The 15,919-nt window shown below is 35.5% G+C and overlaps 1 protein-coding gene across 7 annotated transcripts in view; it reads right to left on the minus strand.

Moving 5' to 3' along the window:
* TUT4 (terminal uridylyl transferase 4) overlaps nt 1-15,919 on the minus strand; it is a 135,648-nt gene that overhangs the window by 54,648 nt on the left and 65,081 nt on the right. For 6 of the 7 annotated variants that reach the window (XM_064372359.1, XM_064372358.1, XM_064372357.1 and 3 more), the window contains exons 9-13: nt 14,342-14,468; nt 6,785-6,904; nt 6,352-6,564; nt 2,938-3,112; nt 130-827 (exon numbers count right to left, since the gene is read on the minus strand). In XM_064372359.1, coding sequence (XP_064228429.1) covers nt 130-827; nt 2,938-3,112; nt 6,352-6,564; nt 6,785-6,904; nt 14,342-14,468 — 1,333 coding nt within the window. The remainder of the gene's footprint in view (nt 1-129; nt 828-2,937; nt 3,113-6,351; nt 6,565-6,784; nt 6,905-14,341; nt 14,469-15,919) is intronic. The other variant, XM_064372361.1, reaches the window with a different exon arrangement.

Raw genomic sequence — 15,919 nt, forward strand, 5'->3', positions numbered from 1 at the left:
TCAAAATATCATTCCAAAACAACAGTCACCACTATATAAGCCATTTTTACATTTCTAAATCTAAAAAAAAAATACATATTCATACAACAACCACAAAACCTTATAGATTGTTAACAAACTGTATCCTACCTTGCCAGAGGTTAAAATAAATTTATCAAACACATAATATAATTCCTGGGTGGAGAGGTTATCGTCATCATTAAAGTCAGAAGCATCTTCTGTAGCTTTGCAGTTGCAAGAGGTAGCAGGTATGTCGGTGCACACACTCTGATGTGAACTCTCTGTTTCTAAACTTGACCTGCAGTCTGTTCCAGTAGATTTATCTGGGTCAGAGGACTTAGACAAATGAATGCAATTACATTGGCTGAGCTCTGTTTTTAAACAAGTTTCTGAAGGCGCTAAATGATCTTGTTTCTTAACTGATTTTGGCTCTAATTCACTGCTTTTGCTGGCAGAAAGAGATGAAGATTCCTGTTCATGGTCAGCAAAATCTAGTTCATTTACCAACAAATTGTTGTTGTCAATAATACATCTCTGTGATGTACATTCCATTTCATCATATTTAACAGGTTGCTCTCTTTCTGCATTTTTTTTTTCTGTGCTTTCCCCAAGCAGAATGCAACCATTGGTTGCCACGTTGTTAGACTTAACTGGTTTCTTAATTTTCCCCTTCTCTCTTTTCTTGAAGTCCACTGTAGACTTATTTCCACCTTTCCTCTGAGGACAGGCAAAATACCGATAAGCTGCCCTAAATCTCTCCACAACATATTCGTAAACCAGCTGGCTGTTTAAGCTCCGCGCAACATTCCTCTTGACTGAAAATGGATCTAGCAAAAGAGAAAATGGTAAATAGCCAATTATCTACTAACAAACTACATTTCCGAGCTCATACAAGTAGCTCTTAACTGATGCAATGTAGGCAGAATATATTTTCCCAAGGGGTTTTTTCTAAGCTAGGGTCCCAAAGAAAGTTCCTGAAAATGGGGGAAATACAATTGCAACGTTTTTTCCTTTCTTTCTCTCATACAATAAAAAACCAAAAGGAAAAAGAAACCAGACTAATAATAAGGTCACTAATAAGCGGATGGCTGAGAAGGCCAATTCATTAATTATAAAGTTTCGATGATGCAATTGTGGAAAAAGAATTTATGCTGACATACCTCACTCTACCCTGTCATTGAATAAAAATTTTCAAGCTCCAGGACCCATTAATAATTTTCACCTCTTGTTATAGTATTTTTTTTTCTTTTGAGATAGTCTCGGTCTGTTCCCGAAGTTGGAGTGCAGTGGCGTGAACTCGGCTCACTGCAACCTCCGCTCTCAGATTCAAGTGATTTTCCTGTCTGAACCTTCCAAGTAGCTGTGACTACAGGCACACGCCACCACACACAGCTAATTTTTGTATTTTTAGTAGAGGCAGAGTCTCACCATGTTGGCTAGACTGGTCTTGAACTCCTGACCTCAGGTGATCCTCCTGCTTCAGCCTCCCAAAGTGCTGGGATTACAGGTGTGAGCCACTGTGCTCAGCTCATAGTGCTCTTTAATATAGTTTATGTTCTTTGCAATTTAAACAAGTAAACAAACCTAAAACTTTCAAGGCTTCAACTTGAAAACAAACTGATTTTTAGATTTAACTTTAGTGAGATAAGAAAAGTAAATGAAAGTAGTAGGAAGAGAGAAAAGAACAAAAAAGTAAAAGAAACCAAAAAAAAAAAAAAAATTAAACAAAAATTTAAACTTTGATCCAGTCAAACATGACTACCCTGCAAAGTCTTACAACAACAGCATCCTCATTATTAATAACATAACAAATATCTATAAGCCTTAAATATAGGTAAGCCCCAGGAAAAGAACAGTGCCACCAAAAAGACAATACATATACTCTCTACTACTGAAAATCTTTTGGTATTAAGAGGCTAGGCTTCAAAGTTGGGGTGTCTATTTCTTTTTGCTGCTATTTAAATCCATAGGCTTTAACAAGCTTTTTCTGGTTTCTTCCTCACTTCCCAAAGAAAATGAAAAAGTGGGGGAAAGAAACAAAAAAAAATAGATAAATTATGGCTGGAAGACTTCAGAGCTCCTTTATTTATTATATATAAGAGAGTACAAGATGTGTGTAAATGTTTGCATGTATATTTCAGAATATTTCTGGGTTGAACTCCCAGTGGAGAAGGCCAGCAGGAGTGAGGGAAGTGAACAATGTGTAGGCTCAACAGACTAAAATGGACATAAATTCAATTTCTTACCTATAAAAGGCAAGTGAAATGCTGTGAAATTCAAATTTTTGATTAAGAATTGAGGAGCTACTCTATTATTTTCTGTATCTCCAAAGATGTTAATGGTCTTGGGATCTGATATGAAGCTTTGTCAACATCAATTTTATTTTTCCCCTTTAGCTCTAAGCCACATTTATTAGGTGAGATACTTTAGAGACAATGAAAACTGTCTCATAATCTTATGGCACAAATTTATTCAAAAAGATCTTACAGTATTCGTAACTTACATTTTTCTGTATTTTTACAAGTTTGTATAAGTAAAAAAATAAAATGTTCAAAATTTAAAAATGCTAATTACTGACCTTAACCATATATAAGCAAAAACCTTCAAATAAATACTAATTCTATAAAACTATAATAGACTTGACAAAGAAATCTAAATAAATAATGGGGGCTGTGCGTGGTGGCTCATGACTAAAATCCCAGCACTTTGGGAGGCCAATGAGGGAGGATTACTTGAGGCCAAGAGTTCCAGACCAGCCTGGGCAACACAGTGAGACCCCATCCCCACAAAAAATAAAAAAAATTAAAAATGAAAAAATGACAATCTAGTGACATATATATAGTACTATAAAGCCAAAGGATTATTTATAACACTGAATTAGATAATGAGTGGCACACAAAAAATAATCTCCAAATGAAATACAACACTTCATCTCACCTTCAATGGCTATTCGCCTTTTAGGCCAGTTTTTATTTTCTCTTGTTAAAATATCTCGTATCCGTACACATATGACATATTCCTCCAAAGCAAATTCCAGTGTGTAAAATTTTAGCAGCTCTAACCATAACTGTCCCAAGGATACCTGATTTGGTGTTTCCAATGTTAAAGGAGACTGGAAAAGAAAAAATACTTTTCATTTAAGCTTAACAAAGCTATAAAATCAACAAATTTTCAGTTAGAGAAGACCCTGGAGATCATGTTTTCAAAAACTGAGGCATGAAGAAGTAATTTGCCAAAAACAGTCGGTTTGAAGCAAAGCTGGGAACAAAGTCCCAGTTTACTGACTCCTAGGAATTCTGCATTATTTCCTCTTAACCAGTGATTCTCAACCTTGGCTGCACATTAGAATCATGTGGGTAGTAGTAAAATATACTAATATCTGAATTCCACACCACCCCCACCTTCCATATCCCTCCCAAGATTCTGATTTAACTGACTAGGCTATCCAGCCTAGGCAAAGACATTTTTAAAGCTCCCTAAAGTAATTTTCATATGCAGCCAAGGCCGCAAACCACTGTATAACAACTACAACTCCTTTTTCCAATAATTACTTTTAAAATTTAAGTAAATGCCCTGGCTTTCAAAAAAACTAATTCCTTCATTCAGCAAACATTTTTTTAGAACCTACTATGTCCCTGACATTATTGGGAATATAATAAAATAATGAAAGTTCACACTTAAACATAATGTTTACCATGCACCATTCACTCTTCTAAAAGCTGCACATATATGAACAATTAATTCTAACTATTCCATGAAGTAGATACTATAAGGGGAGGATTTGACTCAAGACAACCTGCCTGCTGGGTCCATGCCGTGAATCACTATACTATACTGCCATGTAAATAAGGGAAGGTCCTACTTCATAGATTATTAGGAGGGGGAGAGACACTTTAACAATTATAGTAAAGGATATATGCTAAGATGGGCCTCTAAATCACGGGGATCATAACAGAAGAGGTAACACCTGAATTCCAAAGATTAGCTAGATGAAACCTCGCTGAAAGTAATCACCAGGCTGCATAAACACATGAAACAGTCATTCTCACATTCAATTCTACAACAATTCACTGAGTGCCTACTATGTGCAAGACAGTGTTCTAAGCACTTGGGATACGTCTTTGGGGGAAAAAAACCCAAAGATCCTTGCCTTCATGGAGCTTACTTTCTATGGAAAGACAACAAACATATTTAATAAGTAAATTACACAGTAACTTAAAAGAAGATATGTACTATAGAAAAAAAGAGTTGAGTACACTAAAAGGGGTGGGAGTGTGGAAGCAGGAGAAGGTTACAGTGTTTAATAGAGTGGTCAGGGTAAGACTTATTGAAAAGGTATTGTTTAAGAAGAGGGAAAAGTGCTATAGGAATGGGAAACAGAGCAAACACACAAAGAATGAGACCAGCTTTAAAAAAGAATGAGACCAAGATAGAGTGAGACAAAGAGTAGAAGAGGAAAGCAAGAAGCTGGCCAGGAAAGACTGTTTGGCTTGTTATCTAAATGAAATGAGGAACAACTGAAGCATTTGAGGGTGGGGAGAGGAAAGGGCATGATCTGACTTAAGTTTCAAAAGAACTATTCTATTGTTAAGAACAGACTATAAGAGGGAAAGGTAGACACGAGGAAACCTGTTGGGAGGCTATAATAGCATTCCAGGCCAGAGATGATGGTGGTGAGGACCAGGATGGTTAACAGTGGAGGTAATGAGAGGTAATCAAATTCAGATACATAATTAATAGAGATGACAGAACTTCCTGACAGACTTGATATGGGGTATATAAAAGGGGTAGAGGATGACTCCAAGGTTAACTGAAAGGAGCATACGTTCAGTTAATTGAGCAACTGAAAGGATGCAGTGCAACCAAGTAAGATAGAAAAACTAAGCGTGGAGCAAGTTTGAGGGTTGAATCAGGAATTCAGTTTAGACACATTAAGTTTAAGACATCTATGAGATATCTAAGCAGAAACAGTAAATGGGCAGTTGGTTCTACAATTATGAAGGTCAGGAGAGAGGTCTGGCTGGAGATTTAAATTTGAGAGTGATCATCATATGGATAGTACTTAAAATCCACAGAATTAGATGAGATTACCAAGGGAATGTACATACACAAGAAAAAGGGGATCATAAACTATAACACTTCAACTTTAAGAAATTAGAGAGGAAAAAAGAAACCAGCAAAGGAGACCGAGAAGGAATAACCAGCCATGGGTCCAATGTCCTCAAAGTCAAGTGAGTAAAATTTTCAGAGGGAAGTAATTAACCGGCAAATGTTGCTAATAAATCAAAAATAACAGAAACTAAGAAATGACCATTGGATTTAGTAATGTGGAGGTTACTGACACTGATGATACAAGTTTTGACAAACTGATGGGGTGACATCAAAGCCTGATTAGTGTGAGTTAAGGGGCTAACAGAGAAATCAAAAATAGTAAATACAGACAATTCTTTAAGAAGTTTTACTGCAAAAGGGAGCAAAGGAATAGGTGGGAGGGGAGGTGATGTCAGATTGTTCTTATAGTGGGAGAAATAAGAGCATGTTTGGTTTTGTAGGGAACAAAAAATTGGTAATTTATGAGGGAATAATTGCTAGGGTGATGTTCTGGAAAAGACAAGAAAGGATGAGACTGAATATACAAGTGAAGAAAATGACTTTAGATAAGAATATGGGAAGTTCTCAGTGAAGTAATAAGCAAGATCATTGGCTGACAGTATTAGTGGTCTGAGGAGAGAGCATACGGTAGTCCAGGAAAGTGGAAGAGTTGAATACAATAGGCAAGCATATCAGGAGACTACAAATAATTCAGTATAGTAGAACAATGATTTCAGAAATGTTCAGATTTCTGTAATAATGCATCTGTCCACTTAGAAGACTACAAGCTTCTGCAGGACATAATCCATGTCATCTCTGGTTCTCTAGCACTCAAGATAATGCCTGCCACATAGCAGGTCCTTAATAAATGAATGCTGAATAATCAAATAAGCAAAGCTACCCTCTCATAGAGCACAGCAGGGCCTTTATTTCTCCACCCAATCTGGCAACAACATTTCCATATGCTGAAGTCTGGTCAGAGCCCTACTCCTAAAGGAAATTTTCCTTGTCTAGATGAAAAATGACAGATTTATCTTGACATGACTCAAACAATACAAGTTTTCCAAAACAAGGTATAAATTCATTAGAGAATCTTGGTATTAAAAAACTAAACCAGATCAACCCCTCACTTTACAGATGAGGAAAATGAGGCCAAGAGGCTTGCTCAAGGTCAGTCAATCTACAATTAAAATAGCTTCAATCGAAGGCATTACAAATTCTACAGATAGAAAAGCCAAAAACAAAAATAAAAAGGCTTACTTTGCCATGTTTTTCCTTCATGGCATTACTTTGGTTGTCTGTTTCTGTCTTCTTGGTATCATCTTTTGGTTGGTCTGCCTTAGCTTTGTTTTCCTCAGCAATTGAGTTTTTCTCAGTTGCACTACTTGAATTATACTCCCATTTCACAAACTTCTCTTCTACTATGCCCTTCAGCTGAAAGTCATCCATTCTTTTTGGGTCAAAGCCTTCAATCTATATAAAAAGGCATTCCAAATTGGTAGTGGAAAAATTATTTAAAAAAAAAAAAAGATGGACAAACAGACAAACCAGAATTCCAGCTTAAAATGTTTGAGCAGAACTCTCTGCAAGAGCAAACTATATATATATATATATATATATATATATATATGTACATATATATATATATACACACACACACACATGCATATATGTATCACAAACTCATGCTTACCCAACTTCCAAGTAAGCAAGGAAGAAGAGGGGGTTTTCTCTGTTGTAGAAAAAACATCACCATTAAAGCAAAACAGTAAGAAGGGATTCCACCATCAGTTTGGGAGTCAATATAGCACAACTGCAAAATGAAGGGGAAAAAAGTACTACCATTTAGCTTTCTTAATTTTCATGATAAAAGTACCTTGTTTTTTCCTACCCTAATCACTGTAAAAAGTTCAAATGACAATGAAAAATATAAGGAATAACTTGAAATTCATCATCACTCTAAAACAATCATTAAAATGTTGGTGACCATTTTTTCATTCTTTTTTTAGTGCATACAAAGATACATATTTTTGTTAAAAGGAGTAATATTACATGTTGTTATTTTACTGTGGACACATTTTAAAAATATTTTCTCCTTATCTTGCCTCTACTTCTACTTCAATTAACAACCTTATATGTATTCTTTCTAGACCTTTTTCTATACTCATATATAAATACACATACATTTCTACTTCCTATATACATATAGGGAGAAGTTTAAATTTTTCATCATTATTTTAATAGACATCTCTCTGTATATTACTCTTCTCCCTTAACAATACATCAAGAAAGCCCCTTTAAGTCAATTAGCAAAATCTAACACATTACTTTATTTTTGAGACAGGGTCTTGCTCTGTAGCCTAGGCTGGAGTGCAGAGACATGATCATGGCTCACTACAGCCTCAACCTCCCAGGCTCAAGTGATCCTTCCACTTAGCTGGGACCACAGGCATGCACCACCATGCTCAGCTAATTTTTTTATTTTGTAGACAAGGGGTTTCCCTATGTTGCCCAGGCTGGTCTCGAATCCTTGGGCTCAAATGATCTCCCCACCTTGCCCTCCCAAAGTGCTGGGTATTTATAGGCATGAGCCACCATGCCCAGCCAACACATTCTTTTAAATGCTTAAATTACAGTCTATGATATGGATGGTTACACAATAGTTCCCCCATTCAAGGACATTCATATTTTGTTCTCAGTTTTTGCCACTTTAAACAACGCTGTAGCATTTATCCTTATACATATTTCGTTAAGTACTGGTGCTTATTTCTATGAACTGTATTCCTAGGAATGTTTGTTAAATTAAAAGATGAGTGATATATTTTAATCCTTAAATATATTGTAAGATTGTTTTTCCAAAATCACCACAAAAGTTTGTATTTTCCAGCAGCAACCTATCAGTGTACATACTCCTCTTCCAACACTAGATATTATCATTTAAAAAACAATTTTCAATGGGATGGGTGAAATGTAGTATCTGATAGTTACTTTAATTTGCATGTCCTTAACCCTAAAGAGATTATGAAATCTGTGTATGTTTAACCATTTGGGATTTATTCTTTTCGAAACTGCCTATTAAATATTTTGCCGGTTTTTCTACTTTCATGCAATACTTATCAATTTATAAGAGCTGTAATTATAGATAATAACCCTTTATGTCTAATACATGCATTTGAAAGATGTTATTTTTCCCAATCTACTATTTTTCTTTTGATATTATTTATTATATCTTTTACCATATAAATTTTAATTTTTACTATGCTTTAATTTTTAAATATGCTTATTTCAAACAGTCAGCCCTCCATATCAATGCGTTCTGCATCTGCAGATTCAATCAACTACGGATTGAAAATATTTTTTAGGCTGGACACAGTGGCTCACACATGTAATCCCAGCACTTTGGGAGGCAAAGTGGGTGGATCACTTAAGGTCAGGGGTTCGAGAGCAGCCTGGTCAACACAGTGAAACCCTGTCTATACTAAAAATACAAAAATTAGCCATGCACAATGGAAGGCACCTGTAATCTCAGCTACTCAGGAGGCCAAGGCAGGAGAATCACTAGAACCTGGGAGGTGGAGGTTGCAGTGAGCTGAGATCCTGCCACCACACTGCAGCCTGGGTGACAGTGAGACCCCATCTATATTTATATATAGCAAGGTGTGGTGACATACACATATCACCTGCAACTGATATACTCCCAGCTAGCTACAATATACTATAGAGGCTGAGGCAGAGGATTGCTTGAGCCCAGGAGTTTGAGTCCATCCTGGACAACACAGCAAGCCCTCAATCTCTAAAAATATATATAATTTAAAAATCTGTAAAAGGCCAGGTGCAAAAGCCCCATCTCTTTAAAACAAAACAAAACAAAACAAAAAAATGCCAGGTATGGTGGCACACAGTAGTAGTCCCAGCTACTCAGGAAACTGAGGCGGGAAGATCCTTTGAACCCAGGTTACAGTGAGCTATGATGGTGCCACCACACTCCAGCCTGTGCAACAGGGTTGAGTCTCTCTGAAAAAAATTAAAATTTTACATTTTAAAAATTAAAAATAGCAATATAATAAAAAATGCAAATTAAAAAACAATACAGTATAACAACTATTTACAGAGCATTTATATTGTATTAGATATTATAAGCAATCTAGTGATGATTTAAAGTATGTTGGAGTCTATATGAAGGTTAGATACAAATAACACATGATTTGTATAAGGGACTTGAGCATCCTCAAATTTTAGTACCCATGAGGGTGTTGGAACTAATCCTCCTATGGATACTGAGGACAACTACACAGCTTCTAGGTATCCTATCATAGTAACAAGCTTCCCATAACATTATTTACATACACATACTCTAACATTTTTCTTCTAAAATTTCAAATTTTCATTTAAGTAAAATTTATTTTTGCATTTAGTGTGCTAAGAGTCCAACATTATTTTCTTCCAGTAAGATACAGTTGTGAAAGCACTATTTAATAAAATCTCCTATGCACTAGATCATTTCATTTCAGCATTCTATTCTGTTCCACAGATCTATTTTTCTATTCCTATGCCAATGGCATACTCTTGATTAAAGCAGTTTTACAGCCACTCTAGCCTTCCTTTTTGCCCCTCCTTGAGTTCATTCCCACTTTGAAAGCTTTGGACTAGCTGTCCCTTGGAGACTTTTTCATCAGATTTTCATGTAGCTAGCTATTACTTGTCTGGGCTTAAATATCATTTCTTCAAAGAGTCTTTTCCTGACCATTCAGAGTAATGTCATTCCTTCTATCATTTCATTTCAGAGTTTAGTACTAAACTCTAGTAGATATTATTATTTACATATTTCTTTACTGTCTGACTCTTCCAGAAGTATGTGTGCACCATGAAAGCAGGACTCTGTATGTCCTATTAGATGTTCCCAGCCTCTAGAACAGTATCTGAAACACAGAACATATTTAGCAAATGTTTGCTGAATGGATGGATTCATTCAGATTTTGCTTTCATCTTTCAATAATATAATTTCTTCTTATATGTAACTTATTAAATATCTCTTCCTTAGTGTTTTATAATTTATGTTGCTGTCATGTAGGTAAATATTTTTCCCCATTTCCATTCTAACAGGTTATTTTTATGGCAGAGAATGGCCACTGACTTTTGTATATTTATCTTGTATTTAGTTATCTTACTAAATTCTCTTATTAATCTCAGTAGTCTTTTACTAGGGTGTTCTAGGTATACAATCATATTATTAGCACAAAGAGATAATTTTATCATTTTTCCAATATTTACATTCAATTATTTCATTTTCTAATTGCATTTCCTAAAATCCCAAAACAATGTACATCAGTGGTGAACATCTCTGCAACATTCTTCATCTTAACATATATCATATATGGCTTAAATGATGTTTCTTATTGTTTTGGCTTTGTTTTCGTGTGTTTTTTAATAAATAGTTTTCATAACTTTCATTTCTAGTTGACGTAAAAGTTTCTGTTAGGGAGAACATGCCCTTTCAGCATCTCAGATTCTTTTTTCTGCTTCATTTGTTAATATAATAAATTATGTGAACAGACGTCCTATATTAAACCATTCTTACAATCTTGAAGTAAATCATGTATAATCATGGCATTTTAACCTTTGATACATGGATATATTTCATTTGCTTATATTTCATTTAGAGTGTAGCATCTATGTAAGATTGGTCTATACTGGATTGGTTGGATTGGTTTTTAAATTGTTGTTTGTTTTCTTCTGTAGACAATGAAGATTTCGGATAATAATAATATAATATGGAGTAATTATACTGTAGTATAATGTCTTGGTACATTTAAAATTACAACTCAAAATAAAAGATGACTAAAAACACTTGTCAAAAGGAGTTTAAAACATTTTACTAGAATAAACTATCACTTATCCAAAACATTAAGACAAGTATAAACTGCCTAATGAATAAGTTGAGTTAACCAAAAATTCCTTTGCAACTATAAAGAACTGTCAATATATTCTGCTAACATTACCAGACATCTCACAGATGAACAAGATTAGGGCAGTTTAAGAGAGAGCTCTTAAAACCAGTTTTAGATGTCAAATACTGCTAAACTGCAATTCTTATATTAACTATAAAAAGTGGCTCTAAGTCAGGTAACTTGACTAATAATAATGTACTGATGATAAGGCTATAGAGTTCTGCCACCTAGAGTTAAGAAGCTTTATCTAGGGGCCGGGCGCGGTGGCTCACGCCTGTAATCCCAGCACTTTGGGAGGCTGAGGTGGGTGGATCACGAGGTCAAGAGATGGAGACCATCCTGGTCAACATGGTGAAACCCCGTCTCTACTAAAAATACAAAAAATAGCTGGACATGGTGGCGCGTGCCTGTAATCCCAGCTACTCAGGAGGCTGAGGCAGGAGAATTGCCTGAATCCAGGAGGCGGAGGTTGCGGTGAGCTGAGATTGCGCCATTGCACCCCAGCCTGGGTAACAAGAGTGAAACTCCGTCTCAAAAAAAAAAAAAAAAACAACAACAAAAAAGAAGCTTTATCTAGAAAACTATTTCCTATTACTAAAATGCAAAGACTGTAACTGCTTAAGAGAGAGCCAGAGAATCATCAACTGCAATCTCATGGTATCAGTTATAAGAATAAATTATATACCAGAATTGTCCTGAACCCCAAATCATGGAAAAATATGGAGAAATGTGTGCTTAACTAGGTAACGTACAATACGGCTTAAAACTTCAAGAAGTTTTTCTTCTTCAGAAGAAAAAGATACTAGGAATTATTTCTAAGTTTCTTATTAAAAATTAAGAAAATCAATACCATGAAAAAACTTTCTTTGCAACTAACACAAATGACAAAAATGAGACACATTATTCTGTTGGAAACAGAAAGGAATCACTCTACAATCAGTTTTGTAATATACGTTTCAGTGTCCATTGACTGGCATATTTAGAATCAATATGGATCAAGTACTAATACACCATGAGCAACCTTTTCCAAGAGTCACTTTAGGAAACAATATTTATAGGCCACATTTTTTTCCAAAATAAAAATAATGTATTTGAGTATCATTTATAATCTTCTAACACAGACTATTTATTTTACTGAATAGAATGTCTGGGAGAAAACTGACATGACTTTATGACCCCCCAAAAAATTAAAGCTTAATTTAAAAGCACAACAAAGAAGCAGCTGTGTATTCCATTATCCTTTATATTTCTGTAGTATTTTAGAGCTTGAAGTGTATTCTCGTGAATTATCTAATAATATTACCAAAATATGCTCTCCAGGTGAAAAAAATTGAAACTCAGATAGATCAAGTACCTTGCTCGAAGACTTAGCAAAGCCGGGTGCTGTGGCTCACACCTGTAATCCCAGCGCTTTGGGAGGCCAAGGTGGGAGGATCATTTGAGCCCTGGAGTTGAAGACCAGCCTGGGCAACAAAATGAGACCCCGCCTCTACAAAAAAAATTTTAAAATTAGCCAGGCAAGGTGGCACATGCTTGTGGTCCCAGCTACTTAGGAAGGCTGTAGTGAGAGGACCACTTGAACCTGGGAGGGTGAGGCTACTGTAAGCCATGATTGCATCACTGCACTCCAGCCTGGATATCAGAGACCCCATCTCAAAAGCAAAAACACTTAGCAAAAAAAACTAGAGCTGGAATTGGTTTACTCCATTTCATAGCACTGATTTCCTATAGTATGCTAAGCATACAGTGTAAGATTAATGAGAGGAAGTAGTCACCCTCCCTGAACCTATTTTACTGCCTCTGCTCACTTCCATGGGTTAAAAATCTCCTTTCTGGCCAGGCACAGTGCCTCACACTCTGGGAGAATGAGGTGGGAGGACTGCTTGAGCCTAGAAGCTCAAAACTAGCATAGGCAACATCATGAGACTCCCATCTTTATTTACAAAACAAAACGAACTCCTTTCTGAAGAAACTGGGTCATTTATTTATCAAATATTTACTGAGTACCTACTATGTGATGGCACAGTAAAATAAGTGGAAGTAGGGATCAGCAGTGAATAAATAAAACATTAAAATCCCTGCCCTTAAAGAGTTTTACAATTTCACAGAATAGAATGCAAACAAATTTACGTATGACAGGTGGTAATCAATGTGATCATAAACTTGATAAAAGTAAAAGAGTGAAGCATTCTAGATACCTAAGGTAAGAACATTCTAGATGAGGGAAAGAGCAAATACAAAGGCCTTGAGTATATAGGCTTTCTGACTTCCGTACTCAGCCAGCTGGTGTTGCCCCAAGCATGGGGGCAATTCTTTAAACAGAGTCCCAACAAAAAATTCCAAAGAGACTTCTCTATTTTTGCTATGAAGTTATCACGCTAACACCATCCACTTCATCAGTTTTCTTTGTATACAACTGAGAATTTATTCATCACCAGTCTAACAAGTGATGAATATTCTACTGATAGGGCAGGAACACACAAACAAAAAGCTAAAATCTCTTTATGGTCATTTGGACTGATACTGCTAATTAACCACTCCCCTATCACCACACCAAAGAAGTAAACACAGGGCAACCACAGCCTTTAGAGGTATAAATTAATTCTAATTTAGGAAACCTCGAATAATCTTCAGTAGTTGCCCAATCAGAAACTGGTGCATGTTATCAATGATTTACAGGAAAGAGAATAGCATTCTTTTTTTTTTTCTTTTTTTAAGAGACGGGGTTTCACCATGTTGGCCAGGCTGGTCTCGAACTCCTGACCTCAAGCAATCCACCCACCTCGGCCTCCCAAAGTGCTGAGATTACAGGCGTGAGCCACCGCGCCCGGCTGAGAATAGCATTCTTAGACACTGGGGGAAAAAATATGTCAACAAAAGAACCTTAACGTATATACCATATCTTAAAAACTTACGAGTTTTAGTAAGAGTGAAAGTTTCACTTATTGTAAGTTTCATTTATAATAAGAATGAAAATTTATAACAAGTTTCACTTATGAGTGAAAACTTGACCCTCATATGCTGATATGAAACAGAACATTTCTATAGTATGTAAAAGGAGAATAAAGCATGACAATTAAAAATTCTAAAATATATCAATAAGTGTATGCCTATAAAACTTTATTTTTATGTCCATAAATTAGAACCTGCCACACCACTTTCTGTCTAGCACAGAAAACTATTTTGTCCCACGTTATGATTAGTGTTACATGTCAGTATAAGGAAACGCCTAATTTTGAAGATTAAATACTTTGCCTTCTAAAAATATAAATAAATAAGTACTTTTCCTTTCTTCCACTTACCTTAGCCCAGTAGCGAAAGGCTAACACCAATGGAATAAAGACAGGTTCCATTGTGCCAAGAGCAGTAAGTAAATCAGTAGTGAGACATGCCATGTCATTTCCTGCACTCACTCTACAAAGTAAACCACTGTGAATAAGAAAGAAACAAATTTCATTGTATTAATACCTTTAAAAACAGAATACTTCAAATCCTGTGGCTACTCCTTCTAGTTACCATATTTTAATATAGTACCTTAAAAGTCCTAATAAAATGTTTGTAAAAATTTAGAGCTAACTAAAAACTACATGTTATTCCATTACTAGAGTTCCATACGAATTAAAGAAAGAAGTTTTTAACGTTCATCTGTACTTCAGAAATAAATTTCAACCTCACTTAGTATTTAAGGTCATAAGAAATTAATTTCAAAAGCAGCGTTATGAATTACCAAAATTGATATACATAAGAGACAGGACACTGATCTCTTCAATGTCAAATGGTACAAAGTAATTTCCTGGTTCATTCCTCTTGCTTTGTACATAAGAACAAAAAAGGAATATTGAACTGACTGGCTATACTTCTTGACTCTAGTTTTTCTTATCCAAACTTTTACGATTGTACTAATATGTTATTTTCAGAGTAAAGATCAGACAGGATTTGCAGATTAACCCACAAGTAATGCTTCTGAGTAAGTGCAAATAGCATCTACCTTAAAGAATAAATCTGAGGTTGTCACAGAGGCAATTTAATGCAATGTGGCAAAAAAACAAAAGAAACACCACTAAATGTAATTTTGTCTCTATTCCAACTATAGTTTTCCTCTAAATGATGTAACTCTGGACAAACTGATTAACCACTCCAGGTCTCAATTTTCTAGTTTAGAAAATAAGAAATCTGAACTATACCACCATAGACTCATCTAGCTTTGAATAATACCTTCATCTTAATAAATAAGAAATACAAGTTAATAATCAATAAAAGAATATCATTTCTCTATTGTTTCCATGTCTCCCATACTATTTTCAAATAGGACTTAGTTTTCTCTTTCACAGGCACTTTGCTCTCTTAGTCTTATAGACATCTAACTAGAAAGGCAAGATCAGTCTTCAATTTAAGATTGATCTCGAGTTTATTCAATTTAAATCAACTCATTCAATTTAAGTGAACTAAAAACTAAATTCAAATAGATTGTGAGATCCTTGAGAAGAGAGGCTTTTTTTTTTTTTTTTTTTTTTTTTTTTTTGAGACAGAGTCTTGTCCTGTGACCCAGGCTGGAGTGCAGTGGCACAATCACAGCTCACTGCAGCCTCAACCTCCCAGGCTCAGGCCATTCTCCCACCACAGCCTCCTGAGTACCTGGAACCATAGGCACACACACCCACCATGCCTCGTTATTTTTTGTAAAGACAAGGTCTCGCTATGTTGCCCAAGCTGGTCTTGAATTCCTGAGTTTAAGTGACTCAAGAGAGGCTATTTCTTTTTTATGTCTGTATCCCTAGAGCAAAGTAGTACCTGCCTATAACTAAATGTAATACTCTTGGGTAGGTGAATGACTTAGAAAAAAAAAAATTAAAGTTCTGCCTAGAGTATGTTATTTTCAG

This window comes from Aotus nancymaae, unplaced genomic scaffold (genome assembly GCF_030222135.1).
Source record: "Aotus nancymaae isolate 86718 unplaced genomic scaffold, 86718_ANA_hifiasm-v0.15.2.pri h1tg000007l, whole genome shotgun sequence".
Taxonomy (NCBI): Eukaryota; Metazoa; Chordata; class Mammalia; order Primates; family Aotidae; genus Aotus; species Aotus nancymaae.